Raw genomic sequence first — 23,250 nt, forward strand, 5'->3', positions numbered from 1 at the left:
CATGATGTTCTCAGTTGCCACTTTCAGATTTACGTATTAGTTTGGCCTTTTTTAGAGATGTGATATTTCAATAGTTATTTGTCACTTCTTTCCAAGCCCTCAAAATAAATGACTGGGTCTCTGAGAAAATGGGGGTGGAGTCCAGCGTTGGGTTTTTGGTTGTGACAAGCCGTCAAGTCAACATGCACACTGCTCCTGTTTCCCAGGGGAGCTGGAGTCTCACTCCCCCTCCCAGCCATCTCTCTTCATATTCCCTCCTCATGGCTCCACCTGATCTTGAGTTACAGCTGGACCCTGATGCTTCGTATGGTGCGTAGATTCTGAACCTGAAAAAGAGAAAGGCCTTGTGATGTATTTGGAAGAAACTGAGCGGAGAGCTGCCTCGGACGAAGGCCCGCCAGTCGGCATATTAACAGAAGACGACACAAGTGCAGCACTTGACGGTAATGTCTTTGCAGAACTCCCCGAACAGCCGGTCGCCAATCGAGAAACTAGCCCTTCCGGAATTTGCATGGGATATTTTAATGCCTGCGAAGAGTTTACAGATTGTAACAGAAACCCTGAGAGATCTGACCAGTATTCCGAAATTGGCAGCATTGCGGAATGCGTTACAATCCATGATAAGACTTTGAGGTTAAGACACCCAATAGAAAGATGGCACGTGAGACCCTGCAGAAACTTTGAGCCCTGTGTTAATCAGAGTTCAGTTCACAATGGTCGTCCTTGCTGCGCAGAACAACAACAACAACAACACGTAATCAGTCAGCATGAGCCCACCCATCGCCCTTCCGAATATTTAGACCTTGTGGCAGATAAATCAGACGTGAACTGTGACAATTTCAAGCAGGGTAAAAGCCGCAGTTGTTCCTTTGAGCAGCTGGCGTTATCACAACAATACGAGCCCTCTGCTATGCACTACAAGTGCTGTGAATATAATATTGAGGACTGTGAGAAATACGAGATGACCGGATCCGTACGCGGCGCTTTGGAGTCGACGGATGAATCGGATTGTGATACGGAACTCAGCGAGTACGTTGATGTCCAAAATCAAAGCATGGTGGCAGAAGACAGTGATGAGTGGGGCTATTTGTCAGATGACAGCCAGGAACGAAGTACTGATGATGAGCTGTGTGCCATCTCAGAAGACTTGCATCCAAGTAGGTTTCTGAAAGTTAACTTTGATCAAAGCCGGGGACATGTTGTGGCCACAGATCACTCGAACACAAGAGGAGAGGAAAACCTAAGTCAGATATCAAAGCAGGCCTACTCTGACAAGACCTTTGTCGGGTTTTTTATGGAAGACGATGTCTCCTCAGATGGCTCTTCTTCAGAGAGTAAGTCATTTAAGACTTGTGCAGAAGACTCAGAGACCAGCTTGAATTCATCAGGATCTGAATCTGAAAAAGAAGCTCAGGAAGATTGGAGTGACGAACAGACCCGATGGGAATCATTTGAGGAAGTTGAAGAACAATGCAATATCACTGAGAATGTCCATAATGAACAGGAGACTTCCAATTTTGTCCTTGAAGATTACTTTGATTTATTTGACAAGTGTGACTATTATGAGCCATCGCTGACAAAATCGCAACATTACACCTCTTGCTTTGATGGAGCAGAGATCCATGATTGCCTGTGTAGTGAGCAACTAAAGGCCAAGAAGTCATCAGAAAATGTGTCTGATGTGACAGAAATTCATCAACGAAAGAATGACGCATGCTTTTACTCTTCAATGAAAGAACGTAAAGGCATTCAAGGTTACAATTCAAGTCCGAGACATCAGTTAGAAGTCCGAGCAGAAGACTGCAAACGAGAACGTCAACTAGAAGAGGCGACAAATGTGAACGGCGCCAAAACGCCTGCGCTTGCAGGCCTTTTTAATGCACCAAATGTTGAAAACCTCCTTGCCAAAGATGACAAAACTGACAATACTTCAAGGATGGCTACTGACAGCGAGGACCTGCTCAACATATTTTTCCGCCAGGAAGAAATGTTCCGCGCATGTCTCGAGAAAGAATCCCATTGGTCGCTTATGGATCACGAACATGAGACCCTTGACATAGTTGAGGAATATTACATGTGTCAAATTAAAAATCTTCTGGACTCTTGCCCCGCAAGAGAAAAAAGCAAAGACTCAAAAGAAGATTGTGGTTCAACTGAAATCTCAAGAGAAGCACCAGCAGATGTCATTCACAGTGTCGCCTCACAGTACAACAAGACCGAGGAAGGGGACAATCTCGTACAAAGAGGAGAGACCGAGGACTCGGAGGATGAGAACTGTGAGGATGACTCTGATGAACTTTGTGACTGCGAGTACTGCCTACCGCCAAGTATGCAGGTAAATACCGCTGCGGCCCGTTCATCATAAACTAATCGAGGGAATTGAACTTTTTTTGCATGATTTCAACAATGAGAAAAGTTATCTTGATTTAGTTATCTTGACAGCTAGAGTGAAAGATTATATGTATAAAAAAATTATATTAAAAAAAAAAGTTCCATCTGATCCCCATATTGCCTGACTTGTCAGCAGTCAGACAACTGTACAGCACAACCGTTTAAACAGATCACATTACGAGAGATTTGGGAGACTGGGGCATATCTCTTTCAATCTGCCGTCAGGGCGCTTCACTCTACAAGCACTTGTTGGATCATTTTGTTTTTAGAACCAGAATGATGATGATGATAGGATAAAGTAGAGTGTATGTTCTGTCGACACGGTACCAGCTGGAGCAGCTTTGAAAAGCCATCAGCATGCAGACATCAAACATTCGTTCATTTGTCCAAAAACTTGAGGTGGTCTGTCTTCTTTTGTTATTCCCAGGTGCCAGCAAAAGCACTACTCCCACAACTGAAATCTCACGATACTGGAAAGATCTGCGTGGTCATTGACTTGGATGAAACTTTAGTGCACAGCTCGTTCACGGTAAGTTGCTTAAAGAGTGCCTTTTTCTGGACAAACAGCATCATACCATTCCTTGAACAATTCTTGGAGCAAATTCATGGTTTCTGAGCGAAAAGTCTTGCGTACTGCTTCGAAATTATGTAACGAATTCCACGCGACATGAAGTCCTTCTGCGATTACAGCCTGTCCTTAAATGATGTCACTGGATCTTGCTAAGAGTCACGCGTAAACAGATAGGCTTTGATGAAGTAAGGTCCATCTTTACCAAAGGAAATTAGGACCACGTGCTGTGTATAACAAGACTGTCAACATGCACAAGAGACACATGCAAAGATATGTTTCCAGTGAAATAATTCAAGCCAATGTGTACTGAAATTCAATAGTTACCGTAAATGCTATGCAAGATATTCAATATAGTGAAGATGGGACACATTAGACAAGTACGCTGTCAACGGTTGAATCACTTTAGATCTAATTTGGGTGTTTATGTCACCGTCTTGGTGTCATTTGATTGCTTGCTTTTATTTTTAGGAGTCCCAAAATTCACTCACTAGCACCCCCTAGAGAAAGTTTGTATATGAGAGAGAGAGAGAGAGAGAGAGAGAGAGAAAGAGAGAGAGATCAACTCTAGTTTCAGCATTCCACAAAAATTGGTGGGAAAAACTGGGTAAAGTCCAGGATCGATGCATTTATACACATCCTTGTCACACATGGTACCCCCGGTTTGTTCCTCGAGTTAGTTTAAATTTGATTTAATGGGCACTAAATATTCATCTTTAGTCATATTTGTTTTTCTTTCACAGCCAGTGAACCATGCTGACTTTATCACTCCGGTGGACATTGACGGGACGGTTTACCAGGTGGGTTCCTCGTACGCAGACAGACACCTGTTGTATCCCAAGCAATTTATTTGGGGTGACTTGACGCAGAAACATGTTCATCCACATGTTGTTGAGTCAATTGCAAGACGAAACTTGACATCTTTGCTTTGTCATGTTTTGATTTAGATGGCTGTTTAGTTTATAATGTGCAACAGACCCCAAATAATTATATTTCTGCCCTTTTTTTGGTGTGTGTGCCTCCAGGTTTATGTCTCCAAAAGACCCCACGTGGATGAATTCCTTCGACGGATGGGGGAGATGTTTGAATGTGTTTTATTCACCGCAAGCCTATCAATGGTTGGTGTGCTGCCTCTCACAAGTTTGACAGAAACGTGCACAGCAAAATATACGTTGCGCTATATGTGTCGGGTAACACCTGCTGTTTTAAAATCCAATACTTGGAATGACTGGGATGGTATTCTGACGTTTGTGGGACTTTATATTGTTGGCCTGTCGTTAACGCTAACATCTTCATTCAAGATTGTGCTCCAATTTTAGTGCCATGATCTCAACATCAGGGAAGTTATAATTTATCATTATATATTTAAAAGTACATGTGCCGGTAGAAATGGCGACGTTATATGGAATCTAAAGAAAAGAGCACTGAACCACACATAGGCAAAAAAATTATTGGTTCCACAAAAAGTTAGGCGAGTTTTGTTTAGAGAATTGCAAATAAGGAGCCCTAGTAAAGTACACATTTATCAAGGCCGAGCCTAGTCTGAGCCCCAGAGATCAGTGTCCAAAACTTGTCCAAGTTATAAAGTTCTGTGTCCAAATCATGTCTGAGTTACAAAGGTCCAAATTCAAGTCAAGATCTAGTATCAGATATCCAAGTCTGATGCCACCAAGGTGCAAGTCCACGTCCAAGTCAGAAAGGTCAAAGTCACCAAGACCTGAGTACACATCCAATTCAGAAAGGTCAGAGTCCAAATCTGAATCACCAAGGTCCAAGTCCACGTCCAAGTCAGAAAGCTAAGCGTCCAAGTCCGAATCACAAAAGTTAGTCCAAGTCCTAAAAGCAAAGGTCTAAGTCTGAATCCCAAAGGTCCAACTCCAAGTCACAGAGGTCCGAGTTCCAGTCAGAGAAAGGTACAGGTGCAATTCTGAGCCACAAAGTTCCAAGTCCAAGTCAGAGTCCCAAAGGTCCGAGGCCAGGTCTGAATAACAAAGGTCCGAGTCTTAAAGATCCAAGTTCAAGTTACAAAGGTCCGAGTTCAAGTCAGAGTCCCAAAGGTCCGAGGCCAGGTCTGAATAATAAAGGTCCGAGTCACAAAGATCCAAGTTCAAGTTACAAAGGTCTGAGTTCAAGTCAAGTCCTAGCGACAAATATCCAAGTCCGAGTTACAAAGCTCTGAATCCACGTCAAGTCCTAATCACAAATATCTATTTCCGAGCCACCAAGGTCCAAGTTAACATCCAAGTCAGAAAGGTCCGTGTCCAAGTCAGACTCACAAAGATCCGAGTCCAAGTCCGAGTCACAGAGGGCTGTGTCCAAGTCAAGTTTAGATCCAAGCCAACATCCAAGTCAGAAAGGTCCAAGTCCAAGTCAGACTCACAAAGATCCGAGTCCAAGTCCGAGTCACAGAGGGCTGTGTCCAAGTCAAGTTTAGATCCAAGCCCTAGGTTTTTGGTGCCTCTGCATGTATCAAACAAGGTTTGCTGTACGTGTCCAAAATCGTCATCTTACAGATTTTTTTAAAGACCAAACTCAGTTTTCAATCGTTGGTAAAATCGTATCTTTTTGAAGATGGACGTTAATTTATAGTTGGGCTCAGTCGAATCACTGAAAATATTTGGTGATTCCAATGGTGTCTGGAGTCAAGCTTGAGACAAAACAAATTGTCGACTTTGGACTTGAAAACTTTAGTCCTGTTTTTTTTTTTTTTTTTTTTTACCAGTATGCAGATCCCGTGTCAGACGTCTTGGACAAATGGGGAGCTTTCCGAAGCCGTCTCTTTAGGGAGGCGTGCGTCTTCCACAAAGGGAATTACGTCAAAGACCTGAGCCATTTGGGACGAGACCTTAACAAAGTCATAATCATCGACAACTCGCCCGCCTCCTACACTTTCCACCCGGACAACGCGGTACGCTTTCCATCACTCCTTTCCAAATACCAACGACGTCTTCTAAACCTTTGAATCTTTTAGGTTCCCGTGGTTTCCTGGTTCGATGACACGTCGGATAGCGAGCTCCTCGACCTGATCCCTTTTTTCGAAAGGCTGAGCAACGTGGACGACGTCTACGCCGTTCTCAAGGAGCAGCGGTCTCTCGGATGAACGTCGACGTCGCCTTTGTCGCAGTCAACTTTCTTCAGCTTTCAGTCCAACCGAGGACCCAAAATGTTAGCCTGTTTGTTTGTGGGGACAAGTGGGGCAGTGAGTCACCGGATCCAGCAGGTGGTGCTAAATACAAGTGGGAAATGTGTGTGGCTTTCTGGCTATGTCCCTTCAGGTAGAATGGTGCAGGGTGTTCTTGCAAGATTTTTGCAAGCACGTTTTATAAAAAGACGGGCTTTTTGGAGCAGTTAGCTGTGAAGCTCATCGTTACTGTACAATGTATTTTTCTGATGAAAAATATGCATAGCCTTTTATAAAGTTGATTATTCTGGCCCTTCTGTGGACATAAATAGATGAATCTAAGGAAGAACACTGACATGTTTAGGTCATAAGTCATTTGATAGCAAATGTTTTGAATTTTTATGTTGTCTTTGGGAAAATATTCATGTGTGTCGTTCGAGTGAGGGTAAACATTACTGATTGTAATATTCATGTATATTTATTGTGTGAATTAATGTATTTTTACAGGGTGCATGGCACGCACACTAGTATGATTTCATGTTTTCGTGTATTTATGAATATTTACACATTATATAAAAATAAGTATAATTACATGGGAAAAGAAATTCACTTGTAATCTTGATTATATAATGAGTAATTAAAAGAACAGCTTCATGTATTTTTTTTTTACCTATTAAAGCATTCAAGAGAAAAATATTTTCCTGTAAGTGTATTAATATTAGATCATGCTTTCCAGAACACATTTTGCTTTTGTATGCAATAAAATCATCCAATGTTGGTTCCAATGTCACAAATTAGAAAAAAAATATATTGCAATTTTAATACTGGTGTTGATAAAAACATATAAGCAAGCTTAATTTCATTTTGTTTTTAACTGTGCTATGGGTCAAAATGACCCAACAACCTAAGAAACTGACATAAAGGGTAAATTTACCGCTTTAACAGAATCATTAATACATACTTCATATTTTGCAGTGCATTTGTACATTTATATTTGCTCTTTTTGATCTAAAATGATCTGATCTAGAACCTGAATTATAATACAACAAGATATATTAAAATTTAGAAAGTAAAATTTAGAGCCATTTATGATTACTTAAAATTGTATTTATATTTAAAGAATTATAATGACGTTTCAAAATTATTATTATCATTATCTTACTTTTTGGGAAAAATAAACAAGCATTTGGGTCCAAAAAATTATTCTTCAATGTGAGTTGAGTAACTGGGCGTCCTTATTTGTTTAAGTTTTTTAATGACATTATGACTGTAAAATGTTGCTACGAATGAATGAGACCATTTATGTCATGAGTTAATTTATTGAAATCATGAAATGTGAACAATTTGACACACAACATTATTTACACCACATTGCCATTTGCTTTTTCACTTCCTTAAGTTCAGACGAAAAAAAAAATGACACGCAAAATGCAACACAGTTTAGAGAAAAAATGTGTGTTTCGAAAACGCAATCTAGTTAAAAATAAAAACACACGGCAATGTATGGGAGCCTTTTGACCGCTTAAAAGATGTACAAAGTCCACAAAGATGAGATGAAAGTCATTTTGAAGGTTGACGACAGCCCATGTCACTCACGGATCACCTGCCAAATTTGAACACACCAACAATTAGACAATATTCTGCTGATACGCACACACACATACACACAAATGCTTCGATGGAAAAGCATTCTTTCTTGCTAATGCGGCTTTATAAGCTGTTTGTGATCTCTCGCACGTTTCCAAAGTTCAGGGTCGCGTGAGCTCGTTTGCGCCTGACCCACATGGGCCACAAATAGAGCACAACTTTTGAACGCCCGAGACAATCTGCAAAATGTGGCACTCTCCCGGCCAAAAGTGACCGTTTGCTATTTATAATTTTATAAGCGCCAACTCGTACTTGATGATTTCCCACCGGGTCTTTTTCACTTGCCGTGCACGTGACATTTCTTTGCCACTGGTGTAAGCAATTAAGTCTTTCCAAAATGGGATACAGTATGTTATGGGGAAAAACAAAACAAAAAAAAAAACAATAAAACTATTTTGGCTTCTACAAGCCCAATAATTCATATTGGATAAGAACTACCAGTAAGGCCTACTGTGAGTAAAAAAAAAATAATAAAAGGTTTCTGTAACTTCCACTAACAACCCAGACTACACTATAATAAAATAATAGCCCTACATGTAAAAGTTCAATGAAAACAATTTGACCAAAGTAAAATGCAAAACCCATTCCATTTAACATTTACACGTGAGTTAAATTGTTTTTTTCTTAAGGTCAATTTAACAGAAGCTTATATTTCATGAAACCATTTGAGGAAAACAAATTGAGTACATTCTTTTTTTTTCTGTGTACCTCTACCTGCGGGGTGTGCCACCAGTGGCCTGTGTAATCGTACTCCATCATTTCTTTCTGAGTTTTGATGCTTTGCTAAAAGAAAGAAAAAAAAAGAAACTCCCGTGACGTACTGAGGACTGTAAGCCGAGCCGAGCTTTTCGCTTTTCCGCAAGCGAAGATGACCACTCCATTCATGTCCCTGGAGGTCTGCTTGAGGGTTAGCCTGTGGAGGGCGCCCTGCCTCTCCAGGCGCACCCGAGGCCCAGCGCGCAGGGTTTCCCCGTTCAGACTCCAGGTGGGCGGCTTCTGCGAGGCGGTGGACACCTCGCATTCGAAGGTGGCTTCGCCGGGGGCCGCCACCTCCAGGTCACGCAGCTCTCTGACCATCACGACAGGCTGGGCTGCACAAGTCAAGAGAGCGGCTCTAGTTGTTGTTTTTTTTCATTCCAATACGAGGGGGCACTGACACCCAGCGGTGAGAAAGAGAACTGTCTGCTACCCATATGTATAGTCAAACAATGAAAACCTTTATTTAACCAGTGTTAAACCAGTGTTACCATTTTTTCATTAACAGTTTTCTTTTTTTTATTATAAATCATAAATCCTCTCAATTTTTTTTCATTTTTACCTTCTTCATTATTATATTCTGATTTACCGTTCAGGTTTTTCTCATTTATTAAATTTTTGTTATACACGTTTAAAAGCGGCTCACACATTTAAATAATTTTCTCTCAGAACCTCATTAACGTAATCTCAGATTTCATTTGTTTTAATACCCTCCCAAAACTCAAACCAAAGATTTTTGGTATGGTTCATAAAAGTACACTTTTAAAAGCCAAAACGTTTAAAATTTAATATAATAATTTAACATAGCAATGTAAAGGCCACGAAAGGTAACGAAGAGGAATCCCTGCATGTAAACACCTCAATACCTATACTTCCGACTTAAGAAGTAACATCTACAGTACAGCTAGCTAAGTGCCCCTCATGCATGCTCTAATATTTGGGTTAATAAGCAAGACTTATATCCATGCTGAGCACCTCTTACCCTCCACTGTCAGTTTTGCTGAGCATGTGTACTCCCCGACCTGCATGCTGTATGTGCCCTGGTCTTCCAGCGCCACCTGCTGGATGATGAGCTTGCGATAGCAGCCCTCGCTGCTGATCTCAAAGCGCTCGGAGGGCAGGATAACGTTGGTGCCTTTGAACCAGCGGATGCTGCATCGCGGGTTGGACACGGTGCAGTCCAACATCACGCGGGTCTTCTCCAGCGCCGTTTTGTCCTGCAGGGGCTTCACAATGCTCAGGGGAATCTCTGGAAAAATAACGCTGGGCTTTAGTTTGGCCAAAAGTGGCTATGGGAATATGAAGCCTCATGAAGTACTCGCGATATATTTTTTTACTTCTCTTGATGGTGCTTTTGGTTGAAAGATAAATATTAAAAAAAAAAAACAAATCCACTACATCTTTAAAACAAGAGTGCCACCTAGAGCAGCAAAAAAAATAATCTCACGTGCTTCATGATGCTTCATTTTCCCATCACAAATGAAAATGTCAGAAGAAGATGATGATGAGAATTTTACCTTTCACCTGCAACTTGGCAACAGAGTCCACATGTCTGGCGACAAATCTGATCTCGCCAGAGTCCTCAGGTCGTACGTTGCACATGAGGAGAAAGTGTTTGGTCCCTGGAAGGTCAAAAATAAAAAAAAAATTGATACCCAAACAGTGGGCTGAAATCACCATTTGAAACCCAAAGACTTATTCAAATGATTTACACCAACGTAAAACCCGAAACCTGGTTTGAAAATGTGTTGAGGAATTCAGAGATTTTTATTAATTAATTTTGAAGGCTGCTGCTTTTCTATTTAGTAGCCAAAGAAGCTGACAAGACCTTGTATGGCAAAGGTAATAAATGCAATACGATGGCAAAGGTGACACGTATCGATACCCCTAGCGAGCGCTATCAGCAGTTGCACTGACCTTCCTGTCGGGTCTTGATGGTACTGGTGGGATGGATCATCTCCCCATTTTTGTACCATTCTCCCGGCACGTCTTCCACTGAGATCTCACAGACAAAGACGGCGTTCTGATCTTCGGCAATGCTTAGATCCTCCAGGCCTTGCACGACCAGCAGCTCCCGTTCTGTAAACGCATATGTAGATACAACGTGGTTATGCTTATTGCTAATTAATTATTATTTGTTTATTGCTACTTCTATTGTTCTATTGCCGTTCCATCATCAACAATCCATTTTCCAGCCAATGCTTTTCCTACAGTACTAGAATATTAGTACAGTGCGCCTCTTCCAGCAGATGGCAGTGTTGACTGATTGCATGTTAGCGGGTCACTGATGAGGTTTTTCTCAATGAAAAGGAAAACATTGGGAGTTTTTGCTATCTTTTATTATAATACGGTAGGTAGTTTTTGTTTGCATGCATTGCCACAACTTGTACATGATGTAGTTTTATGTATATGCAGGGGCGGCGCTACATGGTGGCAATTTTTACATAAAATGTTGATATGTGCCACATATTCAATATTAAATTCGTTTAATATATTTTAAAATTATTTTACTTAAGACATGGTACAAGGTGGCATGATTATTGACCGGTGACAATACAATAAATGGGCCACGACAGAGAACATTCTGGGAATGGACTTTTACCGTAGATCTCCACAGTGCCGCTTGTGGCCACTTCTCCTGCGTCGCATGTGTACATCCCAGAATCACCGACGAGACATTTGGTGATCTGAAGATATCGCTTTCTTCCGATGGCGTACATACGGACGTTTTTGCCAGCCTTCACCTCGCTGCCATTCTGAGAAGGATGACAAAGCAATGCTTAGGAAGATTCGGCCAATGGCAACATTTGTTCTGTTGGTATGATAACCTTCAATTGAGGTTTTTCCCTAGAAATGGCTCTCATCTGAACAAAATTGTAAACACGAGATCGCGCCGGAGAAAGAAAATGCTTTTACACTAATTAAGTCCAAGATGACACAAATTGTGAGGATGCACTCTTGTTTTATGTTAATTCGCATTAGGGCTGGGCAACGAATTACATTAATTCAATTAATTTTGCATTTCAGTTGGCAATTTGAAAGTTTGGTCAATCATGTCATTGCGATTTCATTTCATAAGTGGCAGAAAATTGAATGGGTGATTTATGAGACATGTTTACAATAGTTGCTACAGTGACTACTGAATTGTGGCATTTTTGCCATATGCACAAGGAGAATTTTCATAAATCACCCTTTTTTTTTTGCACAAGCAATGAATATTAAGTTTGGGTTGAAATAATTCAAAATAAAGCACACGTTATATGTTGTCTGAATAATTTGCAAGGGATTTATTTTTAAAAAAAATCAAACATTAAAATGTCTGTTTGCTGGGTTTATTACTTATCAAAAAAAAATAAAAAAATAATATTGCAATAGGTTAACATTGTAATCATCCAGAATGGTGAAACTAAATGAAGATTTTATATTCTGGCCATACCGCCATATCGCTAATTCACGTCCTGTTATTTGTGCTCGGAAACTCCATAAAATATGATAATACATTTATACATTTTAAGAAAAAGGAACATGATGATTGTCATTATGATCACTGAAAAGAACTGTGAGTGATACTCGCCTTGATCCATTTAACATCCACATTTTGCCTCGACAGTTCACACTCGATGGAGACGACCGATCCCTCCGGGATTTTCTGGTCCTCAATTTTTCTGAAAATGGTCACTGGATGTTCTGGAGACAGAGAATTAAACTCATGAAAAAAAAAAATCTTTTCATCGCAAATTTGACCAAATTATGCAGGAAGTATTCCAAATATGTTGTCCAAAAGCGAAAGCAGCCATTCAACGAAGTTGTGCATTATTTAGCATGACGGCATGATCCAGTTGTCATCAATCGGATGAAAGTTTCACCGCCCGGCTCGAGGGGATGACCGCTGAGGGACTTGGCAGCCACGGCGTTATTTGCACAACTCACAGCTGAGAGAAAAGACGGAGCAAAGCTGCCGCTTTTCACTGGCCGCCGCGAGGCTATTTTGTCTTTGGAGCGTGAACATGAGCCAGGACAATGGTCGCGCCGCCCGCTCCAAAGCGCCGCACCGATCTGTCAGCTGGTCATTTGATATGCACTGAGCGGACCACTTTGGCTGACAACCTACGGTTGCAAGCCTTTTGGGTCCAGGGCAGGGATCGGGAACTTTTTTGTAACTGAAAACTACTTCTTTGGTACTGAGTAATACGAAGCTTTATGCGAAGCCTCTGATCAGGTTAATGACCTAACCTTAACCTTTTCGGAATATTCGAAATTCAGAATTTTCAATCTAGTCAGATGTCAGATTTTAAAATGAAACCAGATTTTCTCTGGAGTTTTTTTAATTGATTTTCAGAGGAAGTTTGACTTTCTTTTCAGAATTCTGACTTTAAAGTCTGAATTCTGACTTTGAATTCAACATTATGAGTGGCCAGAATTCGGAAATAAGATAGATTTATCACTTTTAAAGTTCAGACTTTAAAGTGAGAAAAAGTCAGAAATCCAAGCATAACGTCAGAATTCTGACTTTAAAATCAGAATTCAGATTAGAGCGAGAAAAAAGGGTTAGTAGGTTTCTCACATTTATCAGATTATGATCTCAGAAGTCCGAAATAAAAGCAGAATATGACTTTCAAGTGAGAATTCAGACGTCGTTGAAAAAAAGGTCGGCAGGATTATCACTCATCTCAGAATTTTCACTTTATTCTCGGAATCTAAAGTCGAAATTCTCCGAAAAAGTCAGAAGTCTGAGAAAAAGTCAGAAGCCTGAGAATACAGTCCGATTTCTGAGATGAAATTGATAACCGTGCCAACCTTCATTTTTTTTTTTTCATCATCGCTGGCCTTTCTATCACCTTTCTATCACTTTCATCCACTGGAGTACAGAGAAAGAAAATGCTTTTTGATTGATTTCACAGGGACGAATTATACACGGGTGCCGATTATTGACAGAATTTTTCAGTAATGAATGCACCTTCTAATGTGCTGAAACATCGGTATGGTTTGACAGTCGTAAAGAGTCTCCGAGGGAGAGCCAACTCCAAGTTGGCCGGCGACAAGAATGACTTTGACCCCCAACCCCAGCTGCACTAAATTGGAAATGGCCTCTTAAGCGAGCCGTGTAAATCCAGGCTCAAAAGGCTTTTAATCTTTAAACGCCCTACCCTTGACAACGAGCCTCGCTGACGTTTTCAGCTTCTCGGCGCAAAACATGAAGGTGGCCGTGTCTTCCACCGACAGGTTGCAAATGGTCAAGCTGTGGACTTGTCCCTTGGCGCTCATGCGGAAGTGACTCGTCAGCTTGAGTTGACTGCCGTTTCTCCACCACGTGCCGGCTACGTTGGGATGGGACACTTCCACCTCGAAGGTGGCCGTTTCTCTCTCCATGGTTTTCACGTCGCTCAGGCCCTTCTTGATTGTCACTTTTCGAGCTGTGAAGAGAGCACAGATCAAACGTAAGCGTTGCGTATGGTATGCTACTTTCCATTTCAGCTATTCGGCAAATTTGGGGCCTAAACAAGCCCGATTGTTTCATTTTTGGGAATCGTGTAGGTCTTGATGAAAGGATCCAGATACTCCAGGTTTCCCGGCGCATCGCCTTTGCTAAAACTGAATTGATAGCAATCCCTGGACATTACGAACAATTGGTCCCCGAGACCAGTTCTACTGACATGTAATTTAATGGACGCCTCCATAAAATGTACTCAAAAGGAAGAGTATACCGTTTTGCTTTGATGAAGCCTTTCTATGCAAAACGTGTCTAATGTCTATAACAGGACATATACGCTGCAACCATTTCATCAAGTATGTAAAAAATAATATTTTAATTGTTAATTTAAAGCATGAATATCACAACCTTACCGTAAATGTTACCAACAACTGCCCGAGACCAAAGGGCAATGCTGAATCCTGCACAGGCCTTTACTATGGACTGAAGTTGTCTTCAAAATGCCCTCGGGCTCGCATTGCGATCAAATCCAGAAAACGGGGGAGCTGCGACGTCATTGTGACGTCAATTTCGGTCCATGGCACATACAATGTCAAAATGGATACATTTTTAAATCTACTTAATCCTAATTTCACCAACGCAACATTAACCAGAAAACCAACATTATTTAGATTGAGTTCTCCTTTTTAAAAGTAATGTACAGCATTGTATAAAACTGAATGGAGTGTCCGTATTGCTGGAACGGATTGTGTTTTGCATGCAGCAGATTTTATGATAATCACACTAATATTTCGCCCATCTGAGCCAAGGGCTTTACGCTAAAGCCGACTTCGAATCTGCCAACATTTTTCATGGATTCTAACGTAGATGAGCATTCCCCGTGGAAAAAAAAAAAAGAGTGTTTATTTTGGAGACGTGATGACAACAACCTTAGTTTTGAAGGCCAGCGTATAAATTTAGAAGCAACGAGGGGAGATCCAAATTCATTGGCGGTGCCAGCGGCCCGAGGTCCTAACTTTCCCCTTCCCCAGTGATGAAAGAAAAGACCTTAAGTCACTCGATGGGCAGACGTTCATAGGAATATTCACGTTTACAGGGACTGGTCATCGTCATCTGCCAAAGCATCATGGGCTTTAGTTAGCTTTTTCCACAACGAGCAACCTGCGCACTTATTAGAACTACAAAGTTCATGAAACCAAGGACAAAACTTGTACTTGTTTCACTTTTCTTTTTATCATGAGTGTGTTTGAAAACAGAATCTGTACGTTCTCCTCTTTACTTTGTATTAAAACGAAAACATCCATAGATTTACATTTTACAAACATTAAAAAAGGAGCAAAGGCAAAATATGTTTTTGACTTGTTTTTACAGGAAATCTTTTTGTTTCACCTTTTAAACTTCTCTTTTAACGTAAATCCATTTGTCATTGTCCTACAAATGACTTGAAATATATATATATATATATATATATATATATATATATATATATATATATATATATATATATATATATATATATATATATTATTTTTTTTTGGGGGGGGGGTTATTCATGATAGTGTACTTTAAAATCAGGGACTCTGGCAATTTATGAATGAATAAGTTGAGTATGAATTAGTTTTTCATGTGGCGCCCCAGATGTTTGCATAGTAGGTTATAATAAAAGAACAATTCGTACACTGTCGTTTTATGTTTACTTTGCACCATTGCACTATTTACTATTATGTAGTGTAATACCACCATGGCGTTTGAACTTTTACCTTTTGTATAATTTATACTGTATGTGACCTGCAGCCAAGATCTACATTAACCATGATTCCAAAAATCTTGGCTTCATTTGCCATCCCATCTATTTTTGAGACTTCATTAATCATTCTGTCAGTAAACAATAATAATAAAATGTATCTTCTTGAGAGATTGAGTGACAGTGTATTAATATCAAGCTTATGATGACAAGAGCAGAGTTGGGCGGCCCATCGTTTCCGACCAACTGTTCATTGGTCCATCATTGACCAATGGAATGGAAATGTACCAAATAACTAATAGGTTTTTTTTGTTTTATTTTTACCCATCATTACTTTGTAAATATATATATATATATATATATATATATATATATACACTTTGTAAATATATATATATATATATATATATATATATATATATATATACACTTTGTAAATATATATATATATATATATATATATATATATATACACTTTGTAAATATATATATATATATATATATATATATATATATATATATACACTTTGTAAATATATATATATATATATATATATATATATATATATATATATATATATATATATATGCCTCGAAGTACAGCATGTGACCACTTTTTTCAACCGTACTTGCAATCCCCAAATACAGTAAGCGCGCTCTAAAATTTGACAAATTCCGAGTGGCAGCCAGCTGTCACTCGCAATCAGTAGCAGCACCCCACGGGCGGTCATTGGCTCAAATGACTTTTACTCAGTTTTTATGTGGTCTGCGCATGCGCAAGACGCAGTGTGGTCAGCAACGGGGGTAAACAAACAAAAGAGCCGCGGCATGTTGACTACACGTGAGCACTCACGTTCCACGGTGAGCTGGGCCTGCGTGCAGTCGTGAAGTGTCTCGCAGCTGTACGTTCCCCGGTCAGACAGGGCCACTTTGTGGATGGTCAGGGTGTGCTTGGGGCCCTTGTGTTTCAGTGTGTATTTGGCCCCGGGGTGGATCAGCACCCCTTGCCTCATCCACTGCACTTCACTAGAATCCGGGCTCACCTCCACCACCAGGGTGGCCTCGCCATATTCCTCTGCCGTAACTGGCGCCATCTTCTTGGTGAACGTCACCTGCTGTTCTAAAAGAAAAAAAAAAAAAGAGTGAAAACACAGTGCGTGACTCTATTGAGTATTTTATTTCCGTCGCAGTAGTGGGAAATAACAAAGTGCAGGTGCTTTGAATGAAGGATGGACCGATTATCAGCCAGGACACTCATCGGCACGGTATTCCGCGTTTTGGTAAACCTTTGTATTGTTTTTTTTTTTAATTCTGATAGTTGAGAGTTAAGATTTCAATTATTTAGATTTATTTTACCATATAAAACATTAGGGAGCCATTTACTTCAGTTTTCTTTGAACAATTTAAGACATGCTGGTGTTCTGGGAGCTTCCTGAATTTGTTTGTGAGACTTTTACAACAAAGAAAATAAGTAGTTTACTAAACACATTCTTAAAATACTTTTCAACAAAATTTAGAGTTGGGCGTTCTATGTTTTTTTTTTTGCCACCAATTATTTCTCGTGCCCACATTTTTCATCCATAACGTCCATAATCGACCACCTTGACAATTAATAATCAGTATTGGCCAGGAAGAAAAAAAAAAGCCATGATTCCAGCCATACTTTATTATCGCACTTTCTAAAATTTCTTAGTTTTCTGAACTTAAGTGGAATACAGATGCTTTGAACTGCCAATATGAAGTAAATACAGTATATTTGAGTGGCAAGTTTCACCTTCAAACCAAGTGCACCATTTAAAAACAAGAAAAATCACAAACGTTTCATGAGCGTTCATCACTTATACAATGTGTTAAAAAAAGGAAGAAAAGAACACTTCTATGCCTACCAACCAAAGAAATAAAGTGTGTTGTGAAATATTGCGACTTTTGAGGGACGGGACACTCACCTTGAACCTGGAGTTCGGCCTTTGATAGCAATCCCTCCGCATCAGCTGTCACTATGCCGCTGTCAGAAAGCAGGCAGTTGCGGATACAGAGCATGTGGCAGAGTCCGTTGCTGGAAAGGACGGTGCGCTCATTGGGGGCTACCTGTTTCCCGTTCAGGCGCCACACTAACTGAGCGTCTGCTGGTGAAAGCACGCACTTCAAAACTGCGTCTTCCCCTTCGCGAACCGTGATGTTTCGGAGCTCCGCTATGAACTCCACGACACGAGGGGCTATAGGCAAAGAAACGGGCGAGTCATTTTCTGATGGTATTCAGACAAATTTTTCTAAAAAGATGAAACGATTTTGACATCAACTTACTGTTTATAGTTAGAGTAGCTGAGGTTCTGTCATCTGTGCTTTCACAGGCATATTGGCCTCCGTCTTCTTCGAGCGCTTCAAAGATCGTAAAACTTCGCTCTCGACCTTGTGCCCTTATTCTGTAACGAGAACTTGGCGAGATCTCCAGGCCGTCTTTCATCCACTGGACATCTCCCTTTGGCTTATTGATCTCACATCGTAACGTGAGGCCGCTGCCCTTCAGAGCGGTGACGTTCTCCAGTGGGCGGATGAATTTCACCTTCATTTCTGTAGGGGATGTGGATAATATAATGTCAGAGAAATTAACTTGGTGACAGCTGAATTCAAGAAAACATTTACGATGGAAACCAGGAGCTTCTTTTGATTAGGAGGTGTCCGATTCTTACCTTTGACAAAAAGATTGAAAAGCATATCATCCGTGTTTGCATCACAGACGTAGTCTCCAGTATCTGACAGCTGCAGGGGATTAATGGTGAGCTTGTGGGTATTACCCTCGCTGGAGATGTGAATGTTGTCCTTGTTCAGGAGTTGGCCATCTTTCAGCCAGCGTACGTTAGCTTTGTCTCGGCTCACAACAGCACACAGCGTGACGCTCTCATTTTCGTAGGCTAATATTTTATTAGTTGCCTTTTTATTCACAAACTTGACTGGGATTTCTGCGAGGGATGACCAAGCATTGATTCATTTCCATCAGATAAATATTCTCCACATGGTACTGTATTTTCAAATCTTCATATTTTCATCTTACCCTGCACATCAACAATTGTGATCAGCTTGTCATCGGCGGCATCGCAAACATATTTTCCAGAGTCTGACGGCTGAACTCTCGAGAGAACAAGCTTCCTCACAACGTCCTGGTTGAAAATCTTCACGCGGGTGTCCGGTTTCAGTATGTCGCCGTTGCAGAGCCACTGAACGGTGGCATTTGGCCGAGATACCTCACACTCTAAAATAAGTTCTTCTCCTGCCAGTAATATGTGATGCTCTGGGTGACCAGAATTTCCAACGATCTTGACTGGAGGCTCTAAATGAAAAGTGTAGTGGTCAATGTCTTGCAGCTCAAATCACGCAAGAATGAAATTACCTGTGACTGTGATGTGGAAGACCATCTTATCATCCACGGCATCGCAAGCGTACTCTCCTGAATCCTCGCACGAAGCGTTTAGGACAACCAGTGATCGGAAAACACCCTGCTCTTCACTACAGTATCGGTCCATGTCATCGATTGGTTGACCATTTTTGTGCCAACTTACAGATGCGTTTGGTCTAGACAGTTCACAGACTAGAATAATGTCATCAGACACTAGGAATTGCTTCTCTGTTTTGGCATTGGTTTTCCCAATAATTTGAACAGGCAACTCTGAAAGCAAATGAGAAAAGACATTATGCGGACAATCTTAATAATGTTATGATAACTTAAATAAACGACCTACCGTTCACTTTAATGTGAAAATCCATCACGTCATCCTTTGCATCACAGACATAAATACCCGCATCTTCCAAAGTCAGTGAATGAACAGTTAATTGACGCACTACACCGTCTTCCACGATGGTGACATTTTTGGAGTCTTCTACTTCTTCTCCGTTCCTCTTCCAGAGAACCACAGCATTCGGCCGAGACACCTCACAGTCTAGAGCCAAGGATTCGCCAACCGCTTTTTCGAGTCTGTTGACTATCTTTCGCGGACGGACAAAGCGGACAGGAGGCTCTGTGAACATATGTGATACGGTGAAGCCCCCTTAAACATATCGCTTTTTATTCTGCAGAGTTCTGTCTTTCCTTACCAGCTATATTTACAAAGAACGTCATGGAGTCATCATTTGTGTCACAGACGTATTCAGCGGAATCTTTCACGCTGGTTTCAGGTATAATAAGCCGTCTGTACACACCATCTACTTCCAGGATCAGGTTGTCGCTTTCCTCTACCTCAAGTCCATCTCGGTACCAACGTACCGTTGCATTTGGCCGTGAAATCTCGCAGCTCAGTACCATTCTCTCAGACATTTGCTGACACAGTTCCATTTGGGACTGACTGGGAGATACAATCCGCACTGGAGGTTCTGAATATTGACACAATGAAACGCTTTGGTGAAACTACACAAATTGCAGAACCATGAACATCTCTTTGACAGTTTTGTTGAAATCACATCAGGATTTAGGATCGGCGCAACTTTTGTGACCATATCGACCGGGGGCAAAGGTATGGCATTGTGAAGAAGCCAAGGGTACTCAGATATCTTGACAAAGCTTTCCTCTAAAGCAGGTAACGCTAATCTGCCCACTTACTATTTTCATTTCATAGCTGCCCCAGTTTCAGTAGCATGTATGTTGATTTATTTATTTTTTTTAATTACTATCATTAAAAGGTGGATTAGGTCACTTTAGTCACCTCTGAAGGCCCGGGTCCCGTAACAGTTTGATTCTGTAAAAAATGTTGATAGAAAGTAGGCCTTATATGAATGTTTTCACAACATACAAACTCATGAATTTTACCTGTAATGCTGAGGTTAAAGAATATTGAATCATCAGCTGTATCGCAGACATATTCTCCAGAATCCTCGACTCTGCTCGTCAGAATCTTCAGTCTTCGATAAGGTCCTTCGACCTTTAGTTTGATGTTCTCGCTCATCTGGAGCTTTTGGCCATCTTTGTACCAGCTCACCAGTCCATTCGGACGGGACAGTTCACAGCTGAGAATAATTTCTTCAGGTACATGTCGGTCAAGGTGGACGTCTTCTTTTGGGAACACAATCATCACCGGAGGTTCTTGGGAGGAACAATCACAGATTTGCATATAGTCAATTGGCACTTTTGTTTTTGGTATTCATGCAAAAGAGGCATTTTTTTTTTTTTTTTACCTCGGATGTTGACCTTGAACATGACAGCATTGTCTCCTGTACGGCACGTGTACATGCCTGAGTCAGACAGCTGGGCCGAGTGGATTGAAAGCTGTCTCTTTGCTGCTTCAGCTCGCACGGTAATATTGCTGCTGGGCTGGACTTCGGCTCCGTCCTTGTACCACTGCACAACGGCATCAACCCTCGACACTTCACACGACAGGCTGAGCTCGGAATTCTCCACTACGTTCTTGAAAAGCTCCTCCTCTGGGACGTGGGAAAACGTTACCGGTGGGGCTGCAGGCACATAAATGATGTTTACACTTGACGATAATCTCGACTCACTCTCAAAACTCACAGCAGCTGCATTGCAGTTAAGACATGCGAATATAAATATTCCCCCCACCACACAAACACGCACATGATTTTTTTCATACCACTCCGCATACAGAAAATGTTAGAAATGGATGTTAATTACATTTGAAGCGATGGAGCAACGGAATACGAAGCGCTTTATTTAAAATGCGAAGTGCGATGGCATGAAATTAGAGCGTTTGGATGGAAGATTTTACTTTTGCGGGTTATTGAAGGTTGTGGCAGAGTATAGACTCTACAATCGCATCTTGTCAAGAAAAAAAGCTATGCATATCACCTTTCACCACTGCATAGCAATCGTTGGACTCTGACTCATCGTCACTTTTACAACCGGACTCCCCAGAGACTGAAGACACTGCTGAGTCCAGATCAGGTGTCCTTGTGAGGCCTTCTGAATTGATATTTGAAGCTGATTTTGGAAAGTTTTTTATTCCATCCTCATGCAAGCCAGGGGGGGCTGTGGAGTCTGAGCCCCTGCATTGCATTTTTTCAGTATGGCCTGCTTCAACTGCCTGTCTCGCTTTGACTTCTGGAACAGCTGAGAATGAAATCAGCGCGACAAGAATTGCAGAGCTTCAGGAATGAACGAATCAGTTATTGCCACACTCGGCTTTGTTACATTCTTGAGGCTACAGCTAAATGACTGTCAAGTTGGGGATGGTGACGGAACAAACTTGTGGGTTTTGACTAGCATGCAGTCCATTTTCCTGAGGTTTTGTGTTGAAACCAGGGTTGGTGACACCGGTTAGACCAGACCAAACCAAACAACAGCGCGCCCAAAAAAATCGAAAAACTCCCCAGGATTAAGCATCTTTTACCTACCGTGGTGTAGTAATACAAGTCCAACTAGTCTGAGTTGTTTTAGTTGCACAAAAACCCAAAAGGTTAATGATTTTGAAAACATGTAAATCACCTGTAACATCCACCTTGAATTCTATGTGGTCATCTGCTGAATCACAGCTGTACACCCCAGAGTGTCTGACTTCTGCAGCTTTAATAACCAATGCTCTCAATGTCTCTTCTGATTGGATTTCAAAATCACTTTTTGGAAGCAGCTGCCCGCCGTCCTTGTGCCACTGGACTTGAGCACGTGGCTCTGAGACCTCACACTGCATCTTAACTTTGCAGCCTGCTTCAACCAATTTGTTCCTTTCTCTGTCTGGAATTGCCGCAAACTTTACAGGAGCAGCTGGCAATTGGAAAACATTTGAAGATTAAAATAATTAGAATCGTAAAGACAATTAGGTGTGAATAAAATGTACACCTTTGACCACATTGTGCTCTTCAAAATCAAGGAAATCCCACCTTGCACATCCACCTGGAATGTGACAACATCTTCAGCGAGTTTACAACCGTAGAGGCCCGAGTCAGACGTTTTAGCGGAGTGAATGATTAGTTTTCTGAGGGTGCCATCTCTTTTCATGTCGAGGCCGGTTTTGCAAAAAAGGTCGGCCTCGTCTTTAAACCAGGAAACCTGGGCAACCGGATCTGATACCTCACACTGGAGAATAATTGGTGAACCAACTGCAACTATCCTGTGTTTTTCTGATTGTGAGACTGGCACGATATGTGGCAACCGGCCTAAGAGTAAAAACAGTGTAAGTTTTCAGTATACACAGTCATTCCTGTGGACAACCAACATGATTGAAACATTGTTGCTCATAGAATACAGAAGAAATGAATATACACTTAGAAAATGACAAAAAAAAGAATGACAAGAGCGTAAACGGATCACCTTTTACATCCACTTTGAATGTGATGGTGTCGTCGGCTGTTGCACATTTATATGTGCCACTGTGCGTGGTATCAGCCAAAGAGATGAATAGTGTTCTTCTTCGACCTTCTGTTTTAAGCTCCAAATTCTTTTTTTGGTGGAGTTTGAGCCCATCCTTGTACCATTCAACTGCACAGTCCTGAGAGAGCTCACAGCTGAGGACAATGGGACCGCCCTCTTGAACGGTTTTGTTCTTGTCTGCTTCTTGAAGCTCAGAAAAATGGACGGGAAGAGCTATATGTTCAAGATATTAAAATACAAAGAAAAATGTCTTAATTCATTGATAAACATATTAAGTCTT

The 23,250-nt window shown here is 41.1% G+C and overlaps 2 protein-coding genes across 2 annotated transcripts in view; one reads left to right on the top strand and one right to left on the bottom strand.

Annotated features, from left to right (window-relative positions):
• The first annotated feature begins 349 nt into the window (after positions 1 to 349).
• LOC148423662 (uncharacterized) lies at positions 350 to 6,059 on the top strand. Its single transcript, XM_088415431.1, has 6 exons — positions 350 to 2,335; positions 2,819 to 2,920; positions 3,703 to 3,759; positions 3,985 to 4,077; positions 5,682 to 5,867; positions 5,931 to 6,059. Exons 1-6 carry the CDS (start codon positions 350 to 352, stop codon positions 6,057 to 6,059), a joined length of 2,553 nt encoding a protein of 850 aa, XP_088271557.1.
• A 1,320-nt stretch (positions 6,060 to 7,379) lies between these two features.
• LOC148423663 (obscurin-like) overlaps positions 7,380 to 23,250 on the bottom strand; it is a 28,076-nt gene continuing 12,205 nt past the window's right edge. Inside the window, exons 16-37 of the mRNA XM_088415296.1 lie at positions 22,911 to 23,183; positions 22,481 to 22,756; positions 22,089 to 22,364; positions 21,453 to 21,713; positions 20,822 to 21,097; positions 20,457 to 20,729; positions 19,748 to 20,023; positions 19,396 to 19,671; positions 19,047 to 19,322; positions 18,711 to 18,986; positions 18,349 to 18,618; positions 17,963 to 18,229; positions 17,605 to 17,874; positions 16,512 to 16,778; positions 13,631 to 13,897; positions 12,058 to 12,170; positions 11,086 to 11,239; positions 10,401 to 10,562; positions 10,001 to 10,105; positions 9,466 to 9,732; positions 8,549 to 8,818; positions 7,380 to 7,683 (exon numbers count right to left, since the gene is read on the bottom strand). Of these exons, the coding sequence (XP_088271422.1) occupies positions 7,673 to 7,683; positions 8,549 to 8,818; positions 9,466 to 9,732; positions 10,001 to 10,105; positions 10,401 to 10,562; positions 11,086 to 11,239; positions 12,058 to 12,170; positions 13,631 to 13,897; positions 16,512 to 16,778; positions 17,605 to 17,874; positions 17,963 to 18,229; positions 18,349 to 18,618; positions 18,711 to 18,986; positions 19,047 to 19,322; positions 19,396 to 19,671; positions 19,748 to 20,023; positions 20,457 to 20,729; positions 20,822 to 21,097; positions 21,453 to 21,713; positions 22,089 to 22,364; positions 22,481 to 22,756; positions 22,911 to 23,183 (5,162 nt within the window). The 3' untranslated portion in view covers positions 7,380 to 7,672. The remainder of the gene's footprint in view (positions 7,684 to 8,548; positions 8,819 to 9,465; positions 9,733 to 10,000; positions 10,106 to 10,400; positions 10,563 to 11,085; positions 11,240 to 12,057; positions 12,171 to 13,630; positions 13,898 to 16,511; positions 16,779 to 17,604; positions 17,875 to 17,962; positions 18,230 to 18,348; positions 18,619 to 18,710; positions 18,987 to 19,046; positions 19,323 to 19,395; positions 19,672 to 19,747; positions 20,024 to 20,456; positions 20,730 to 20,821; positions 21,098 to 21,452; positions 21,714 to 22,088; positions 22,365 to 22,480; positions 22,757 to 22,910; positions 23,184 to 23,250) is intronic.

The sequence above is a fragment of the Hippichthys cyanospilos genome, chromosome 5 (assembly GCF_059441005.1).
Source record: "Hippichthys cyanospilos isolate Australia breed blue-spotted pipefish chromosome 5, RoL_Hcya_1.0, whole genome shotgun sequence".
Taxonomy (NCBI): domain Eukaryota; kingdom Metazoa; phylum Chordata; class Actinopteri; order Syngnathiformes; family Syngnathidae; genus Hippichthys; species Hippichthys cyanospilos.